The sequence below is a fragment of the Papio anubis genome, chromosome 12 (genome assembly GCF_008728515.1).
Source record: "Papio anubis isolate 15944 chromosome 12, Panubis1.0, whole genome shotgun sequence".
Taxonomy (NCBI): Eukaryota; Metazoa; Chordata; class Mammalia; order Primates; family Cercopithecidae; genus Papio; species Papio anubis.
Genome location: NC_044987.1, coordinates 17,247,144 through 17,263,396, shown reverse-complemented (window position 1 = coordinate 17,263,396; position 16,253 = coordinate 17,247,144). Strand labels below are relative to the sequence as shown.

General features: G+C 48.4%; 1 protein-coding gene across 1 annotated transcript in view; it reads right to left on the bottom strand.

The window, feature by feature from the left end:
• Positions 1-9: 9 nt before the first annotated feature.
• Positions 10-16,253, bottom strand: part of BACE1 (beta-secretase 1) — a 31,217-nt gene continuing 14,973 nt past the window's right edge. The window contains exons 2-9 of the mRNA XM_003910753.4: positions 11,173-11,261; positions 9,408-9,624; positions 8,140-8,277; positions 7,320-7,454; positions 5,976-6,077; positions 5,158-5,307; positions 4,746-4,917; positions 10-4,079 (exon numbers count right to left, since the gene is read on the bottom strand). Of these exons, the coding sequence (XP_003910802.1) occupies positions 3,838-4,079; positions 4,746-4,917; positions 5,158-5,307; positions 5,976-6,077; positions 7,320-7,454; positions 8,140-8,277; positions 9,408-9,624; positions 11,173-11,261 (1,245 nt within the window). The 3' untranslated portion in view covers positions 10-3,837. The remainder of the gene's footprint in view (positions 4,080-4,745; positions 4,918-5,157; positions 5,308-5,975; positions 6,078-7,319; positions 7,455-8,139; positions 8,278-9,407; positions 9,625-11,172; positions 11,262-16,253) is intronic.

Sequence of the window (16,253 nt, the reverse complement as noted above, 5' to 3'; positions counted from 1 at the left end):
CCCTAGTAGTTTGACTTCTTATTGAATATTTTACTGTGTTAACGCTCATTATTTATACAGACGTTAGGTTTACAGAATATTCTGTTTTACATCACCAAAATTCACAGTCCGAGAATAACAACATAACCAGGTCCCAGTTCCTCCATGCACCCCACAAGCTTCTGTCCAGTCTATTTTCTGGATAGAAATTAGCACAACCCACAGGTTTTTCCTGGGCCAAGCCTTCCTTTGCTGCCACTGGCTTGGCTTCTAATCAAGCTCTGACCAGCCAACATTGTGAAGTCCTCACCCTTTCCCATTCACTTCTGGTCTCCTAGTCTAGCTAATCCCCCTCCCCCTGAAGGTTAAGGCAGTTGGTTCACAACCAAGTTGTTTGGTGACCTTGGGTGAGCTCCAGACAGGCACTGGGGTGAGGAGATGTCTGTGCAAAATTACTTGCAGAATGATCTTGGGATGCTGGATTTTAATTTTTGAAGCAAGAAAGTTATGGGGGACATATTTCCTGTCCTGGGAACAATGGAGACCAAAGTGATATTAAGAAAACAGTTTGGATTTCAAATTTATAAATCACTTGCTCTATGGGTAGCTATCAGGAACTAGATCATTTTCCACCTCTGCTTGTCATACTTCTTAATTTTAGGTTTTATACCTGGGAAAGCTGTGACTCTGTTAGAGCTTTGAATCTTTTCCTATCCTTTTATCTTTACTCCTACAGGGAATGGCCTCAGCTCCCTTCTCTTTTAGAATTAAACAAGTAAAAACTAAGAGTTAACTTTTTTAAAAAACTGACTCCAGGCAAAGGACTACCAATAGCTGATTTTTTTTTTCCATTATGGGACCTAAAATGCTTACAGGTATTAGCAATACATGTCAGATAGCAAAGACTTTTCCTTTCAGACCCAACTAAATGATCTCCTCTCTGCTTTTGATACTCTTCTCCTTCTTTCTCTTTCATCCCTGCCTGTCACCTCACAGATGGATTCTTTCTCATTTCTCTGCCTCACTTGCCCAGGTTTATTGACTAGCATCAGTTTAAGGAGCTGGACTTCCTGGGACCTCCTTGGCATCTTGTAGGGTGATTGGAGTGGCCTGAGTACTCAGCTCTTCAGAGGTCAGGTGACCCACTTTCTTTGGTTAATGAAATGTTACTGTCTCCAGGTTAGTAGCTGTCATGAACAGGAAAGGTGGCAAAATGGAAGACCAGTTCCATTGTTCTTTTTGTTTAGGGGATTCATTTTTTATCTTGTAATCTTAAGATTTCCTCTCCCCTCAACTTTATAGCAGCCTTAGGCCACCTGCCGTATTTTTCAGTATCCCCTGAAAATTTAGAAATTGGAAATGAGTGTAAAGCATATTGTTTCTTTTTCAAAATCCTCAGAAGCCAAAGGAGTAAAGAAAGAAAAAAGGAAGTGGTGAGGAGGGGGCTTAACTGCTTCCCAGTAAAGACCCTGGAAAGCCCATTCTAGCAGGATAAGTGTTTTGGAGAGTTGTGCATGGGAGCGAGTGCCTCAGTGTTACTCTTTCTTGTTCAGGATCAGTCAGAAAGCAACACAAGTGTTGGCCACCCCTGTTCTCCCTTCTCCCTCTGTCCACTGGCCTGCAATGGTAAAAGCTATGCAGACCAATGGGAAAGGCCCCAAATACAGTGAGTGGAGAATGGGACAGTCATTTTTCAGGAGAATTTAAAAATAGAGATGTATAATACATATTTTTACAAGCAAGAAGCTGTTAAGACTTTTTTTTTTACACTTATAGTTTTGGGGTAGGAAGGAAGTAACTGTAAAAAGAAAAACAAGTGCAGGTTTTCTTTAAAAAAAATAATAGGCTGATGGGACTTGCTATTGAAGGGGTTGAATTTTATGCCCTGAAAAGGGCTGGGAAAAAGCCAGTTTTTCCCAACATGGGTAGAAATTATAAAGCAGAATGTGGCATTTTCACTTCATGGTAGCAGTTCTGGAAGTTTATTTACACAGTGAGTTCCGAGCTAGAAGTGGACAGTCTCCAGTCTTCCTGTCAGGCTCTGTAGTTATGGGGTGTTCCCAGTCAGCCAAAGCAGCACCAAGTGCAGTGGGAATGAAGAGGACCCAGATAAAAAACTGACTCAGTATTCTTGTTTTATTGGTTTATGGCTTGTGGGCAGCTGGCTGAGGCCAGGAACACCAGAGGCCCTCCTTATACTTCCTTCTCCCTTATCAGGTAATTCCACACTTGGCAGGTCCCATACCTGGAAGCAGCGTGTTGACCAGATAGGAGTAGGATGCAGTGGGTATACCAGGAAAATCCAGCTCTTCCCACTAACACTGGTACCATAGTTTACTATGCTAGAACTGATAGGGAAGTAATGAACTTGGTCCCCACTACCTAGCCCAAGAACCAGCCTGGGTACCCACGTACCGTTAGGAGCCGGGAGGGGAGAGCAGGATGGCCTTCGTCAAGGAGCTCTTGTGGTGGAGAACATAAGGAAGCCCTGAAGCTGCCATCCTTTCTCCAGGCAGCCTTGATACTGAAGGCAATGATGTTAGAGCCAGAAAGCACTGTATTTCTCATACTCCTGGTATAATACTAGTGCCACTGTGTGATGCTTTAGTCAAATAAATGGAGGGCCATTAGAGAGAGCAGGAAGGCAATGAAACCACTCTGAATTATGTAAAGATCTTGCTACTTGTTATAGCCTAATAGGAAGAAATCCAGGCAGGGGTTATAGGGCATCAGCTGTTGAATGAATCTTCAACATTATGCTTTTAAGGATTAGGAGGAAGAGGTCTCCTACCTATTCCTTTTAGCACCTTGGCTGCAAAGCTCCAGAGGAAGATTTGGGGGAAAGAGTGAACCTGTGACCAGGAAGACAGAGCCCAGCCCTGCTATATAGTCCAGTTGCTCTCTCACAGGGCACCTGGAGCTTAGGGGGTTAGGATATTTCGGTGCTACCTATCATATGTAGAATAAGGGTTCAGGTAGAGACAAGTGAAATTAATATGGTAGAAATTCATGTGTTAAGTGGAACTTTTTAGTGGGCACTTCATTTAAGAGAGCTAAAAAAAGAGCTCTTTGGCTAGATAAGCCCTTCCCATCTCACTTTTGGTCAGGCTGCAACCACAGAAAAGAAAACATTGAAACAACACCCATCCTATGAGATGGGATGCTATCTTGGAGATGAGGTCTAAAACTAGGACTGGTGAGTGGTTGTGTTTCTGCTTTTCCTAGCTTCGATCCCACTATTCCCTGTCTTTGTACTCCCTCTCCTTCTCCTCTTTCCAACCGCCCCCATTTGTATAAATATTCAATCTAGTTTTTTTTTTTTTTAATTCAAGAGGCAATCTTTGCACCAATGTTAGGCTTGTTTATACAGTCCCTGTCTCTAAAGCAAATAGCAAACTGTGCATCCTCTCCTACTGACTTTGGCCAGCGGGGAAACAAGCTTGGTCTCTTCTCTGCCAGGGTACCACAGGGACACACACCAGGGTAACCTGGGTGTGATGCCAGTACTTCTGAAACTAAGAAAAGAAGAATACTTTGGGTTGGAGAAGGAATGGTGGACAAAGGTTCGGGGCTGAAGTTTCAAGCAGCAGAATTTCCCAACTTAAATTTGAGGTGACCAAGAGTATTCCCGCCACCAGAGTGCTTCTTTCTTCTCTTTTCTATTTCCTACAGGTACAGTCCCTGGAACCCACCTTGCCAGCCTTTTCCTTCTTCTCCATCAAGGCAGAGGCATTTGGTGGGTGGGGAGGGTCCTGAGGTGCTCTGGCCACAGGTGCCATCTGTGTCTCCTTCTTGTGACCAAAGTGAACCACGGAGGTGTGGTCCAGGGGAATCTCTATCTTCTGCCCATGGGCCTCCTCACTTCAGCAGGGAGATGTCATCAGCAAAGTCATCATGCTGCTGGCGCAGGCAGCGGAGGCAGCGCCACTGACACACCATGAGGCAGAGTGGCAGCATGAAGAGGGCGCAGATGGCAGCCATGACATAGGCTATGGTCATGAGGGTTGACTCATCTGTCTGTGGAATGTTGTAGCCACAGTCTTCCATGTCCGGGGTGACAAAAGGGCCTTCCACCGCTGCCGTCCTGAACTCATCGTGCACTGGTAAATGTGAATGGACAGCTGTCATTGTCATAGAGCAGTTTGGGTTACATAACAAAAAGAACTTCCTGATAGTGAGGCCTTGAAATTAGCCCATGCAGAAGCTATCCAATCTCCTTCCCAGGAGATATTTAGGAGCAGGCTGGGAAGCCAGCACCAGGTAGAGGCCTGTCTCCCCTCCCAAGTCACTGGGAGTAGCAGCCCTTCCTTGTATACCCAACCGATAGGAGTGATAACTACAACTACAACTCAGTAGTTCTGAATTGACCAAAAGCCACACCTAGTAAACTTAGTTTCTGCTGCTGAAATTCAACTGCAAAACCCTGCCATCTTTCTGAAGTAGCATTCAACCTCACCATGTGGCAGCTGACAGGGTCACTATAGGCTCAGCCTGCTACCCTTGCATCAAGAGCTTCCCAAGGTACACAGGTAGCTCTTGCTGCTCTGGGTTTCCAACAGAGGTTACCAATCCAGGCAGTGGTCATTATGGCAGGCAGTACAAAAAAAGGATGAGCATTGACACTACCTTTTGCACAATTGTTGACTTGGGTTTGAGGCAACTGTTACTACCCTCCTGTAAACTGACGGCCCCAGGTATACTAACTGTTGTTAGACAAGGAAAATATGGCGAGACTGACCCCAGACCCTCAGCCCTGGCACTCTCACCATGGCAAGCGCTGACAGCAAAGCCAATTCGTTTTCGGGCCCGATCAAAGACAACATAGAAGCCCTCCATGATAACAGCTCCCATAACAGTGCCCGTGGATGACTGTGAGATGGCAAACTTGTAACAGTCGTCTTGGGATGTGGCCACATCTTCCACTGGCCGCAGGTATTGCTAGGGGTAAGCAATCACAGGGTGAGTGTCTTCCTCACTCTCCTTCACCCCATCTCTGCCTTGTAGGCATCTGTGCCCTTCCCTTTACCATCCCTGAGCTCTAACGGGTTTTCTAAGACCCCTTTACCACTGGACACTACTCATCTGTTTTGTCTTCCAAGTTCTGGCAAGCCATACCTGCTCACTGTCTCCCAGTGTGTACTTTTAAGAGAGATCCCCCTGACTCAGGCTGGGACATACCTGCGGAAGGATGGTGATGCGGAAGGACTGGTTGGTAACCTCACCCATTAGGTAGAGTGAGATGACTGGGAAAATGTTCCAAGGGGTGGTGCCTGCTTGCCAGCACACCAGCTGCTCTCCTAGCCAGAAACCATCAGGGAACTTCTCTGTCTGCGTTGGCAAGAAGGGGTAACAATGAAGAAAAGACTCTTTATCATCTCACCCCTCCCATGTTCAGATACATTAACTGGGCCCTTCATTTGCTTTTCCAGTGAAATATCCAAAGTGGGGAGGGGTAAACCAACCAAAGAATTACAGGAAGAGAGTGGGAGTGTGATGTCAAACTTTTGTACCAGGGGGATCGTGTGATGAGCAAAGTGATAGCCATAAAGTGGGGGAAGAGTTTTTTTTTTTTTTTTTTTTTAAACAGAGTCTCACTCTGTTGCCCAGGCTGGAGTGCAGTGGTGCGATCATGGCTCACCGCAACCTCCACCTCCTGGGTTCAAGCGATTTTCCTGTCTCAGCCCCCCGAGTAGCTAGGATTACAGGCTCGCGCCACCACACCCAGCTAATTTTTGTACTTTTAGTAGAGATGGGGTTTCACCATGTTAGTCAGGCTGGTCTTGAACTCCTGACCTAGTGATCTGCCCACCTTGGCCTCCCAAAGTGCTGGGATTACGGGCGTGAACCACCATGCCTGGCTAGGGGAAGAGTGTTTTAAGAGCTCTGAGTAGAAGGGTCTAAGTGCAGACATCTTGGCTGTTGCTGAAGAATGTGACTCTCACCACCTCCCTCTGACACTGTACCATCTCTTTTACCCCCATCCTTAGTCCACTCACGGAGGAGGCTGCCTTGATGGATTTGACTGCAGCTTCAAACACTTTCTTGGGCAAACGAAGGTTGGTGGTGCCACTGTCCACAATGCTCTTGTCATAGTTGTACTAAGAGGGGAAAGAGAGAGGTAGAAGAGTCAAAAGGTTTTTGATGCTGGGCTCTGGGCAGTAGGGGGTTATTGCTGGGGCTGCGGCCGGGTTGGCATCTTGGCTTTGGCACCTCCTAAGTGTACCTGCTTGGACAAGTTAACTTCTGTGCTTCAGTTTCTTCATCTCTAAAGTGAGGATAAAAATAGTACCTACCTAAAAGGGTTATTGTAAGGATTAAATAAATCAACCATTTAAAGCACTTAGAATTGTGCCCAGAAGATAGAAGGCACTTGGTAAATGTTTATTCTTGTTATCTTGGGTTGGCAGGTAGTCTTCAAACTTGAAAATAAAAATACCCTGTATAGTGCTTTTAACTTTTCTTCCTTTCTTTTTTTTTTTTTTTTTTTTTTTGAGACGGAGTCTGGCTCTGTCACCCAGGCTGGAGTGCAGTGGTGTGATCTTGGATCACTGTAACCTCTGCCTCCTGGGTTCAAACCATTCTTTTGCCTCAGCCTCCCAAGTAGCTGGGACTACAGGTGCCTGCCACCACACCTGGTTATTTTTAGTAGAGATGGGTTTCACCATGTTGGCCAGGCTGGTCTCGAATTCCTGACCTCAAATGATCTGCCCCGCCTTGGTCTCCCAAAGTGCTGGGATTACAGGTATGAGCCACCACACCCAGCCGCTTTTAACTTTTCTTAGTACATTTATATCTATTCTAATTTAACGTACATAAGAATCTAGGGAAGGAAGACATAAATGATTTACCTTTTATTGAGTACTGCCAACCACAGAGATAAACACTTTATACATTATCTCTGATATTCTGAGCAAGTTGTTTTTACCTGTTTTGCAGATAAGGAAACTGAAACACAGAATAGTAACTGGCCTAAGGGTACATAGCTAGTAGAAATCAGAGCTACATTCAGATCTGGGTCTTCCTGACTCCAAAGACAGACCCTTCATTCTCTCACCCTGTCTCACAAAAGACTTGCCCAAGGCTACGAAGCCAGGCAGTGACTACAGTCCAGACATCAGAGCTAGTTCCATATTTTTTTTTTTTCACTACCAGTCCCTAGGCCCCAAACCTCAGATCCTGCTGTGTGACCATTAAGCCCCTGACTGTTCTAGGCTCAACTTCCAACCCTTTCTGCAGGTCCTATTACTTCTGCCTCATCCTCTCAACATCATAACCAGAGGCTTCTTCACATTGTACTGCCTACCCCTTTACGTTCCCTGGGTCTCCCTTGGTTTTATTACCTCCTTGCAGTCCATTTTCAGATCCTGTCCATTGATCTCCACCCGCACAATGATCACCTCATAATACCACTCCCGCCGGATGGGTGTATACCAGAGACTGCCTGTGTACAGCGAGTGGTCGATACCTCCAATGATCTAGGAGAAAAAAAAGGCAGGTACCTGTGTCCTGGCACGGAAGGAGAGTGAGTCCCCCAAGGACCAAGCAATAAGATCAGTGATTTCTTGGGGTGGCAAGGTCTTCTACAGGCTACCCTTTTTTCATCTTCCTGCTTCTAAACAAATCATGCCCAAAGTGATACCTAGTTTCTTAAATGTGTTCAGGAGAAAAGACTTTCCGGGATTTTTAATTATTTGTTTCAGAATCATACAGCCCTTGATATAAAGTTATTTAAATCTAAACTGCCACAATAAATGTTGAATGAATGGTTATTTGTTTATATTATAGGTTTTATTTTCTCTGCTTATTGGAGAACCATTCACCGTTGTTCTAATTAATTAATAAATAGACAAACTTCTTTATATCTCTGCCTTCTGACCATCAAACTGAATAATTTAAATTCAACAGGTCTTATTTTCATTTCCTTTGAAATTTTCCTAATTGCCTTCCTTTCTAAGTTTACCATAGGTGCCTTGATTCCTTTCTAGAATAACTCAAAGAAGAAAAGAATGGAAAAATAAAGTGAGGGTAGGGAATATAAAGAGGTTCCTCCTGATTCTAAGTATCAGAGCCAAAACTATGGTGTAGCTTTCAGGGAGGGGGGAGGATGGCACCCATTTCTCCCTCAATGCCAGGACCTCCCCTCTCTGAGGACCTACTCACCATGCTCCCTCCGACAGAGGCCAGCACTTCAGACTGGTTGAGGGGGAAACCAGCACCACAAAGCTGCAGGGAGAAGAGGTTGGGGACGTGGGTCTGCTTTACCAGAGAGTCGAAGAAAGGCTCCAGGGAGTCGTCAGGCTTTGGCAGAAAGAGACAAGGAGTGAGTCCTCAGACCGACCTAAAGACAGAGGCCAACTTCCTGTCTAAACTGGAAGGCAAATTTGAAGGCTTGGGGGATGGTCCCTGGGAAAGACCATCTTAAGGCACTGAGATTTGGCAGAGGAAGTTAGCAGGAGCCCTGGCAATGCAAACAGGACAGTATTGATGGGTTCACAGAATCATAGATTTTTTTTTTTTTTTTTTTGAAACAGAGTTTGGCTCTTGTTGCCCAGGCTGGAGTGTAGTGGCTTAATCTTGGCTCACTGCAACCTTCACCTCCTGGGTTCAAGTGATTCTCATGGCTCAGCCTCCTGAGCAGCTGGGATTACAGGCATGCGCCAACATGCCCAGCTAATTTTTGTGTTTTTAGTAGAGATGGGGTTTCACCACGTTGGTCAGGCTGGTCTTGAACTTCTGACCTCAGGTGATCTGCTTGCCTCGGCCTCCCAAAGTGCTGGGATTACAGGCGTGAGCCACCGCGCCCGGCCAGGTTCATATATCTTTGATCCCCCTATGCCTAACCTGCTTCAGATTTATGGGGGCCTTTATTAAAGATCTTAGAGTGGCCGGGCGCAGTGGCTCATGCCTGTAATCCCAGCACTTAGGAAGGCCGAGGTGAGCGGATCACCTGCAGTCAGAAGTTTGAGACCAGCCTGGCTAACAAGATGAAACCCCATTTCTACTAAAAATAAAAAAAAATAGCTGGGCGTGATGGTGGGTGCCTATAATCCCAGCTACTCAGGAGGCTGAGGCAGGAAAATCGCTTGAACCCAGGAGGTCCGCGGAGGTTGCAGTGAGCCAAGATTGCACCATTGCACTCCAGCTTGGGCAACAAGAGTGAAACTCCGTCTCAAAAAAAAAAAGAGAGATTTTAGAGTACGTAGAAACTACAGTCTATTCCTGTACCTATCACAGCTTCTGTCACTGTAGTTCTGCCCTCTATAGGGCTAAAATTTAGACTGCCACCCTATACCCGTTAAATAATCCTTTAAACTGATTGTTTCCCTCCTTCCGCTAATTCCCCTTCTCTCTTCTAATTCCTTCTCTGTGTAGTGTGCTGTGTGTGCAGTGTGCATACAGTGTATAGGGCCAAGCCCTGTTCCTCTCACCCTGGCAATCTCAGCATAGGCCAGCCCCAGGATGCCTTCCCAGTTGGAGCCGTTGATGAAGAACTTGTCTGATTCAGTGATGGCAGCAATGTTGGCACGCACAGTGACGTTGGGGCCATGGGGGATGCTTACCAGGTCGGTGCCCAGCTCCCCTTCCCACTTGCCCTGGGTGTAGGGCACATACACACCCTTCCGGAGGTCCCGGTATGTGCTGGACCTATGGAAAGAAGGTAGAGATTTGTGGATGCATAACCACAACTGGTAAACTGGTATAAGGATCTCAGTTAAACCTACTCCCAAACACCACCGTATCTCATCTCAGGGGAATCCTAGAGTGCTTTCAGGCTGCTCAGCAAAACATCCCTAGACTCATCACCCAGAACAGAGTGTAAAGTGGGCTTGCAAGTAGATGAAGGGAACCATTGCTGAGGCTTAGTCTCCTGTCTCTATTGCTCATATTCCTAGATCTTGAGCTCAGGCCCTGTGAAGAACAAGCCTGGGCTTTGTGCATTGTGCCTGCTGCTGCTGCTGCTGCAGGGACAGCTAGCGGGCATCTCTTCCGCCCTCTGGCTCCATCAAGCTCCCAGAGAAAAGGAACCATTGACTCTCTTACTGCCTTGGAACCTACTGGTACCATTCGAGTGGTAGAGAAAGTGCCAGGCAGGGTGAATGTGGCACCTCTACAGCAAGTTCTAGAGAAGGGGTTTGCACAAGCATCTCAGAAGAGCAGGTTGGTATTACATACCACTTCTGTGAAACGTGCTCAACATGTGGCAGCCCCACCTGTGTTTAATCACACCACTAACCAGGGCTTCTGTGTGTGGTGGGAGACTGGGATGAGGAGCTGGAATGAATGCCCTTTCATCGATCCTACCTGCACCCTCCTCCCTGACTGCTTCTTTTAGATCGGGACATTAAAGGAGGAAACAGGGAAGGTGGGTTTTGCAGCTGCCTACAAGTCCAAGGATAGGATTTAAGCTTCTACTCATGTTTGCACACACAGATGTCTCAGACATTGGTGTCCTCTCATCCCTTCCTCTTGCTGCTTTTATGCTAAGGGGGCTTCCAGATTATCCCTCACTGCCTCTTATCTTAAAGCCCACTTCAACCCCCCTTTCACCAGTCCTCCGCTTTCACCAGTCCTCCGCTTTCACCAGTCCTCTTCAACCCCCCTTTCACCAGTAAGCAGAATCCAACTGGTGGCACCTTGGGTGGTGCATGGAGGAGATATTTCAGCTTTCAGTTCCCTAATACTGGTCTAGGCAGAGGAGTTTATGGAAGACCCTTTCCTTCATGTCCTTGGACTATGCAAAGCCACCTAGAGTGGCCCCTGGGTAAGAACACAGCAATGGGAGCTATCACTGAGGCCTGTTCAGCTTAGACTTAGCTGGTGGTGTTAGAGAACTGAGAGACACTGAGGGGATGTGGGGTTTTCGTCTCCCCATTCAGGCAGAGAAAATGAGCACCCTAAGATTGTTCTGTGAGCTATTGGCCCTTCTTCCTTTCCCTCCCGCAGGAGGCTGCCCTGTCTCAGTACTGAAGCACTTCCTGGCTACCTCTCAATTCACCCTTTCCCATGGTATAGCTCCTCTAACCACCCACTTCACCCTGTCTCTCCTGGTCACTGTCTTTTCTTCACCCTTCCCCTTCCCTGGCAAGAAGAAAATCTAAGGATCGACTCTTTCTCTCTGTACCCCTCCCCTGACCCTTCTTGGCCCTGGATCCTTGGAAAAGGTACCTCCCCCGGGCTCTCCCCAGGACTCACAGCTGCCTCTGGTAGTAGCGATGCAGGAAGGGGTGGGGGGCAGCACCCACTGCAAAGTTACTGCTGCCTGTATCCACCAGGATGTTGAGCTGTCAGAGAAAGGGGAGAGAAAAGATGGTATAGACAGGAGGCTTCAGACACACCACCTTTATTATCCCTCACCCCCCAGCACAGTCTGCTCCTTAGAATGTCCAGAGTGAAGCTCCACAATGCAGGACTGGTCCAGGCTGGCACCCGTTACCACAACAACCACAGACAGGACTTGGGGTCCTGTGGTGCTGCAGGGGCCAAAGGAACACTTCCCTGTGCCCTCTGAAGGTCTGCTGAAAAACCAACTGAAAAAAGGCAGATTAGTAGAAGAACTAACATGCATGGGAGTCAAAAAATATAAGAAGTCAAAGAAATAGCCAGATGGTTGATTTTATACCATCTTGAGGTTACAGAAAGAATGGGAGCTTGGGCCAGGTGCGGTGGCTCACCCCTGAAATCCCAGCACTTTGGGAGGCTGAGGCAGGCAGATCACATGAGGTCAGGAGTTTGAGACCAGCCTGGCCAACATGGGGAAATTCTGTATCTACTAAAAATACAAAAATTAGCTGGGCATGGTGGTACATGCCTGTAGTCCCAGCTACTCAGGAGGCTGAGGCACGAGACTCACTTGACCCTGGGAGGTGGAGGTTGCAGTGAGCTGAGACCATGCCACTGCACTCCAGCCTGGGCGACAGGGTGAGACCCTGTCTCGAAAAAAAAAAAAAAAAAAAAAGGGGACTTGGACTTCGGCAGAAATAGTTATGGGTGGGAGAGGAGGCCAGGCCAGTAAAGGTGGTATTTTTGTGTGAATGAAACCTCACAGGTAACACCCCTCAGAGAGAACAGGTGATGTATGTTTCTTGCAGAGCTTTAAACATGTCAGACTCTCAGTTAATCTTTCCTAGATTTGGACCAGGGAGGGCCTCAGAGAAAGCCAGGTGGCATCAATGCAGATTCTCTGCAGATGCAAATCTCCCTCAAAAGCCAGCTTTGCAGGGCCACTTCTGTGTGCTGGCCCTCTGACAGCCAACTCAAAATATGTCAAAGTAGTATATTGTGGGGTAAAATACCGGTTTCCTTTGGCACACTCAACATGGCCTTAGAATGCTGTGTCTGAGGCCAGCACAGTGGCTCACACCTGTAATCCCAACACTTTAGGAGGCTAAGGCGGGTGGATCACTTGAGGTCAGGAGTTCAAGACCAGCCTGGTGAACATGGTGAAATCCCATCTCTACTAAAAATACAAAAATTAGCCGGGTATGGTGATGCGTGCCTATAATCCCAGCTACTTGGGAGGCTGAGGCAGGAGAATCACTTGAACCCAGGAGGCGGAGGTTGCAGTGAGCGGAAATCACACCACTGCAGCACTCCGGCCTGGGAGAGCAAGACCCTGTCTCAAAAAAAAAAAAAAAAAAAAAAAGAAAAGCTGTGTCTGCTTCAGTCTATGGAGTCATAACATTTTGCACATCATCTCAGAGCTATGTGGTATGTGTGCTGTCTCCATTCCCATGTCTCTCTACTGTCACATCGCCCCTGCTCACTGTGTACCTGACTCTGTCTTCAGAGCCCCCTGCTCCTTTTCTGTTCTCCCAGGAAGCACTCTGGCTTATCCCCTCCAGCTCAGAGAAGACCTATTCTAGGAGCTGTACTGGTGAGGGGACCTGTGGGGACCAGGATGGCACATCAGTGTCCATGCGTGTGGTTCTGTCCCTGCCACCAGTATGTTGCTCCCCTTCTGTCTCAGAGGTGACACAGACCTAGGAGTCCTACTGTCAGAAACAGTGGGGAGCCAGGAGCCCCATAAAATGTCCTGGTGAAAACCCATCTTGTCAGGGCCCTGGATTTGGCTAAGTGAAGATGCACAGGTGTCTTCTTGGTGTTCCCTTCTGTCCAGCTCTTTCTAGCATCACTTCTTTTTTTTTAAGACAGAGTTTCGTTCTTGTTACCCAGGCTGGAGTGCAATGGCGCAATCTTGGCTCACTGCAACCTCTGCCTCCTGGGTTCAAGTGATTGTCCTGTCTCAGTCTCCTGAGTAGCTGGGATTACAAATGTGCACTATCACACCGGGCTAATTTTTGTATTTTTAGTAGAGATGAAGTTTCACCACGTTGGCCAGGCTGGTCTTGAACTCCTGACCTCAGGTGATCCACCTGCCTCGGCCTCCCAAAGTGCTGAGGCGTGAGCTACTGTGCCCGGCCTCTAGCATCACTTCTACTTGGCCCTTTCTTCCTCCTTTGAAGGCCTGACCCCACCTTCAGTCAGACCAGAGCCATTTTTTAAATGTCTACTATATCCTCACAGGCAAAAAAAGGAAAGTCCCCACCTTCAGAAAAATGGTAATTTGTAAATTGCATCTAGTCTCTTGCCGACTTTCCATCACCTCAGCTTCTCTCTTGCCCCAGGGGCCTTCATTTCTGTATCTTCTCTCAATCCAGTGAAATCAACTGACCTCAGCTTTGGTGCAGGCTCTGACCTTGTCACCTTGAGCAGATCACTGTGCTTCTCTGGACTTAGTTTCATCCTCTGCCAGATCCTCTCTGGCTCCTTCCTGCTCTCCGTGGTGCGTCTGTGGCTGTGCTGGCTGTGCCCCCCACCCCCCGCCCCACCCAGTGCCTGCTTAGACTTTCTGGCCTCCTCACATCCCCAAAGACTCCCCTGACAATGTCCCGGCCCTCAGACCTTGTCTCCTCCCTCCTTCCCAGCCCCCCACTCCTGGCCTGGTTTCCACTCCCCTCCCTGCCCTTCTTCCCCTACCTCTCTCTACCCGTAGTCTCTCTCCCCGGTCTCTGGGCAGCCACCAGCTCCAGATGCTGCGCTTTCAGAGAAAATCAATAGAGCCGGGAGGCTCAGCAGGTCAGATGTAATCAACCAGGTTAATGATTAAAAAGGCTTCTTCACCCACCCTCTCCCCAGGAACCCTCTTCCCCATTCCCAGGACTCAGCTCCCAGCATGGGGTCTGGCCTCATCTTACAGGGCTCCCTGCTATCACTGGACCCCAAAGAAAGAGGATCTCCTCCACAACAAGTCTTTGTGGCCTGTGCAAGGGAGGGAACATCCGGCCAGTTCTAGGCAAACACGGCTACTGCTTTACACTGGAGTGGAGCTTTGACCTGGGGGCTCCTGCTGTCCCTGCCCCTCCCTGCCTCCCCCTTCCTCTCCTGCGAGGCTGGAGGGAGCTCTCTGCAGAGTACTCCCACCTGAGCCCGGAGGCCCTGGGCACTCTTGCTGTCCTTCTAGCCCCAGCCTTTCCCACTTCAACCTCAAAGGGGCCCAGGCTGAGCCCAGAAAGGCACGTGCCTCCCCACTCCCATCCGTCTCACCCACCCCAATACCACATTTCAGGTTCCCACTGCTCTCTGCCTCCCCTCTCCAACTTCCACCAAAAAAAAAAAACAAACAACCAAAAAAACCCAGAATAAACAGTTGGGCTTCTCTCCCAAGCAAATGTCGAGCTGTCTGCCCTCTTCAGTGTGCTCCCGCCCGAGAAAAGTAATTCTGGTCCTGTCCTTCAACACTTCTAATCCGAGCCCTGGCCAGTCCAGGCAGCCTTTCCCCATTCCTGCTCCATTCCAAAGCGGGGATGCAGGGGGCTCTTACAGGACAGGAGCCCGAGGCAAGGCTGAGGCACTGCTCACTCATCATGAAACAGGGCAGTTCAGGGCCGCCCGAGCAGATGCAGTGGCGGAGGGGCTGCAGTCACCGAACCCCAGTAGCTGGGCTCCCCTCTGGAGTCACTGAACAGGACCAGGGGATGGGATTGCCCTCATCTCTCACAGCCAACTACACCAACCTGCCTGCGGCTGCTCCTCCCAGGCTTCACATGAGCTGCCACCTGTGCTGGGGAGCCAATTCCCTCCTCCCTTCCCAGGCACCCACCTCTTCCTTGGCCCTTTTCCCTCACATAGATACAGCCACCCCACCCTGCCCCCATCTCCACCAAATTTGAATTCTTCCTGTTGACATTTACAGATGCTCATCTCTTCGTTAAAAAAACAAAAACAAAAAACTTCCTTAATCTCACATCCGCCTCCAGCTCCCCTCTCTCCTCTCCCTTCACAACCAAAGCACTTAGCCAGGCTGTCTCCATTTCTTCACCTCCCACGCATTCCTCAACCCATTCTAAAACTGGGTTTCGCCTCCATTCCTCCACTATAAAACAGCCCTTACTACAGTCACCGGTGATTTCATGTCACCAAACACTGAAGGTATTTTTCAAGTCAGCCTTCATCTTCTCAGGTCCTGTGTTCTCTGTCTCCTTGGCAGGCTCCTTTCACAAGGCTTGAGCTTTGGCCCTCTTCCTCTGTAACGACCCTTTCCCACTAAGCCATCTCTCCCTAGATCCTGGTGACATCTAAGCTCCTAACTCCAGCTTTTTCCTCTCCTCTGAGCTCCCGATGCACGCATCCAAGTGTCTCAAAGATACCTCAAGGGCTGGGTGTAGGGGCTGACACCTGTAATCCCAGCACTTTGGGAGGCCAAGGCAAGGGGATCACTTGAGTCCAGGAGTTCAAGACCAGCCTGGGCAACATAGTGAGACCCCCCCCACCCCCGCCAACACATACACACACGCACCCATGTCTAAAAAAATTTTTTTTTAATTAGCTAGGCATGGTGGCGGGCGCTGGTGGTCCCTGCTTCTCGGGAGGCTGAGGTGGAAGGATCGCTTGAGCCCAGGAGTTGGAGGTTGCAGTGAACCATGATTGTGCCACTGCACTCCAGCCTGGGTGACAGAACAAGACCATCTCAAAAAAAAAAAAAGGTCAAACTCAGGATGTCCTAAGCTGACCCGACGTGGTCCTGCCCATCTGGTGGCTGCCTTCCAGTGTTCCTTATACTAGTGGATGGCATCATCACCCATCTGTTCTGTAAGTAAGCAGTATCAGAGGTATCCTAACACCTTCCTCTTCTTCATCTCTCTATCCAGTGCATCAACAAGTCCTGTCCAATTAAGCCTCCTAACAAGTCTCTTGAATGTATTCATTCCTTATTTCCTTTGCTGCCCCTAGGTCGAGCTGTCATCAGCTCACCCTGGAATATCACAATAATTTCC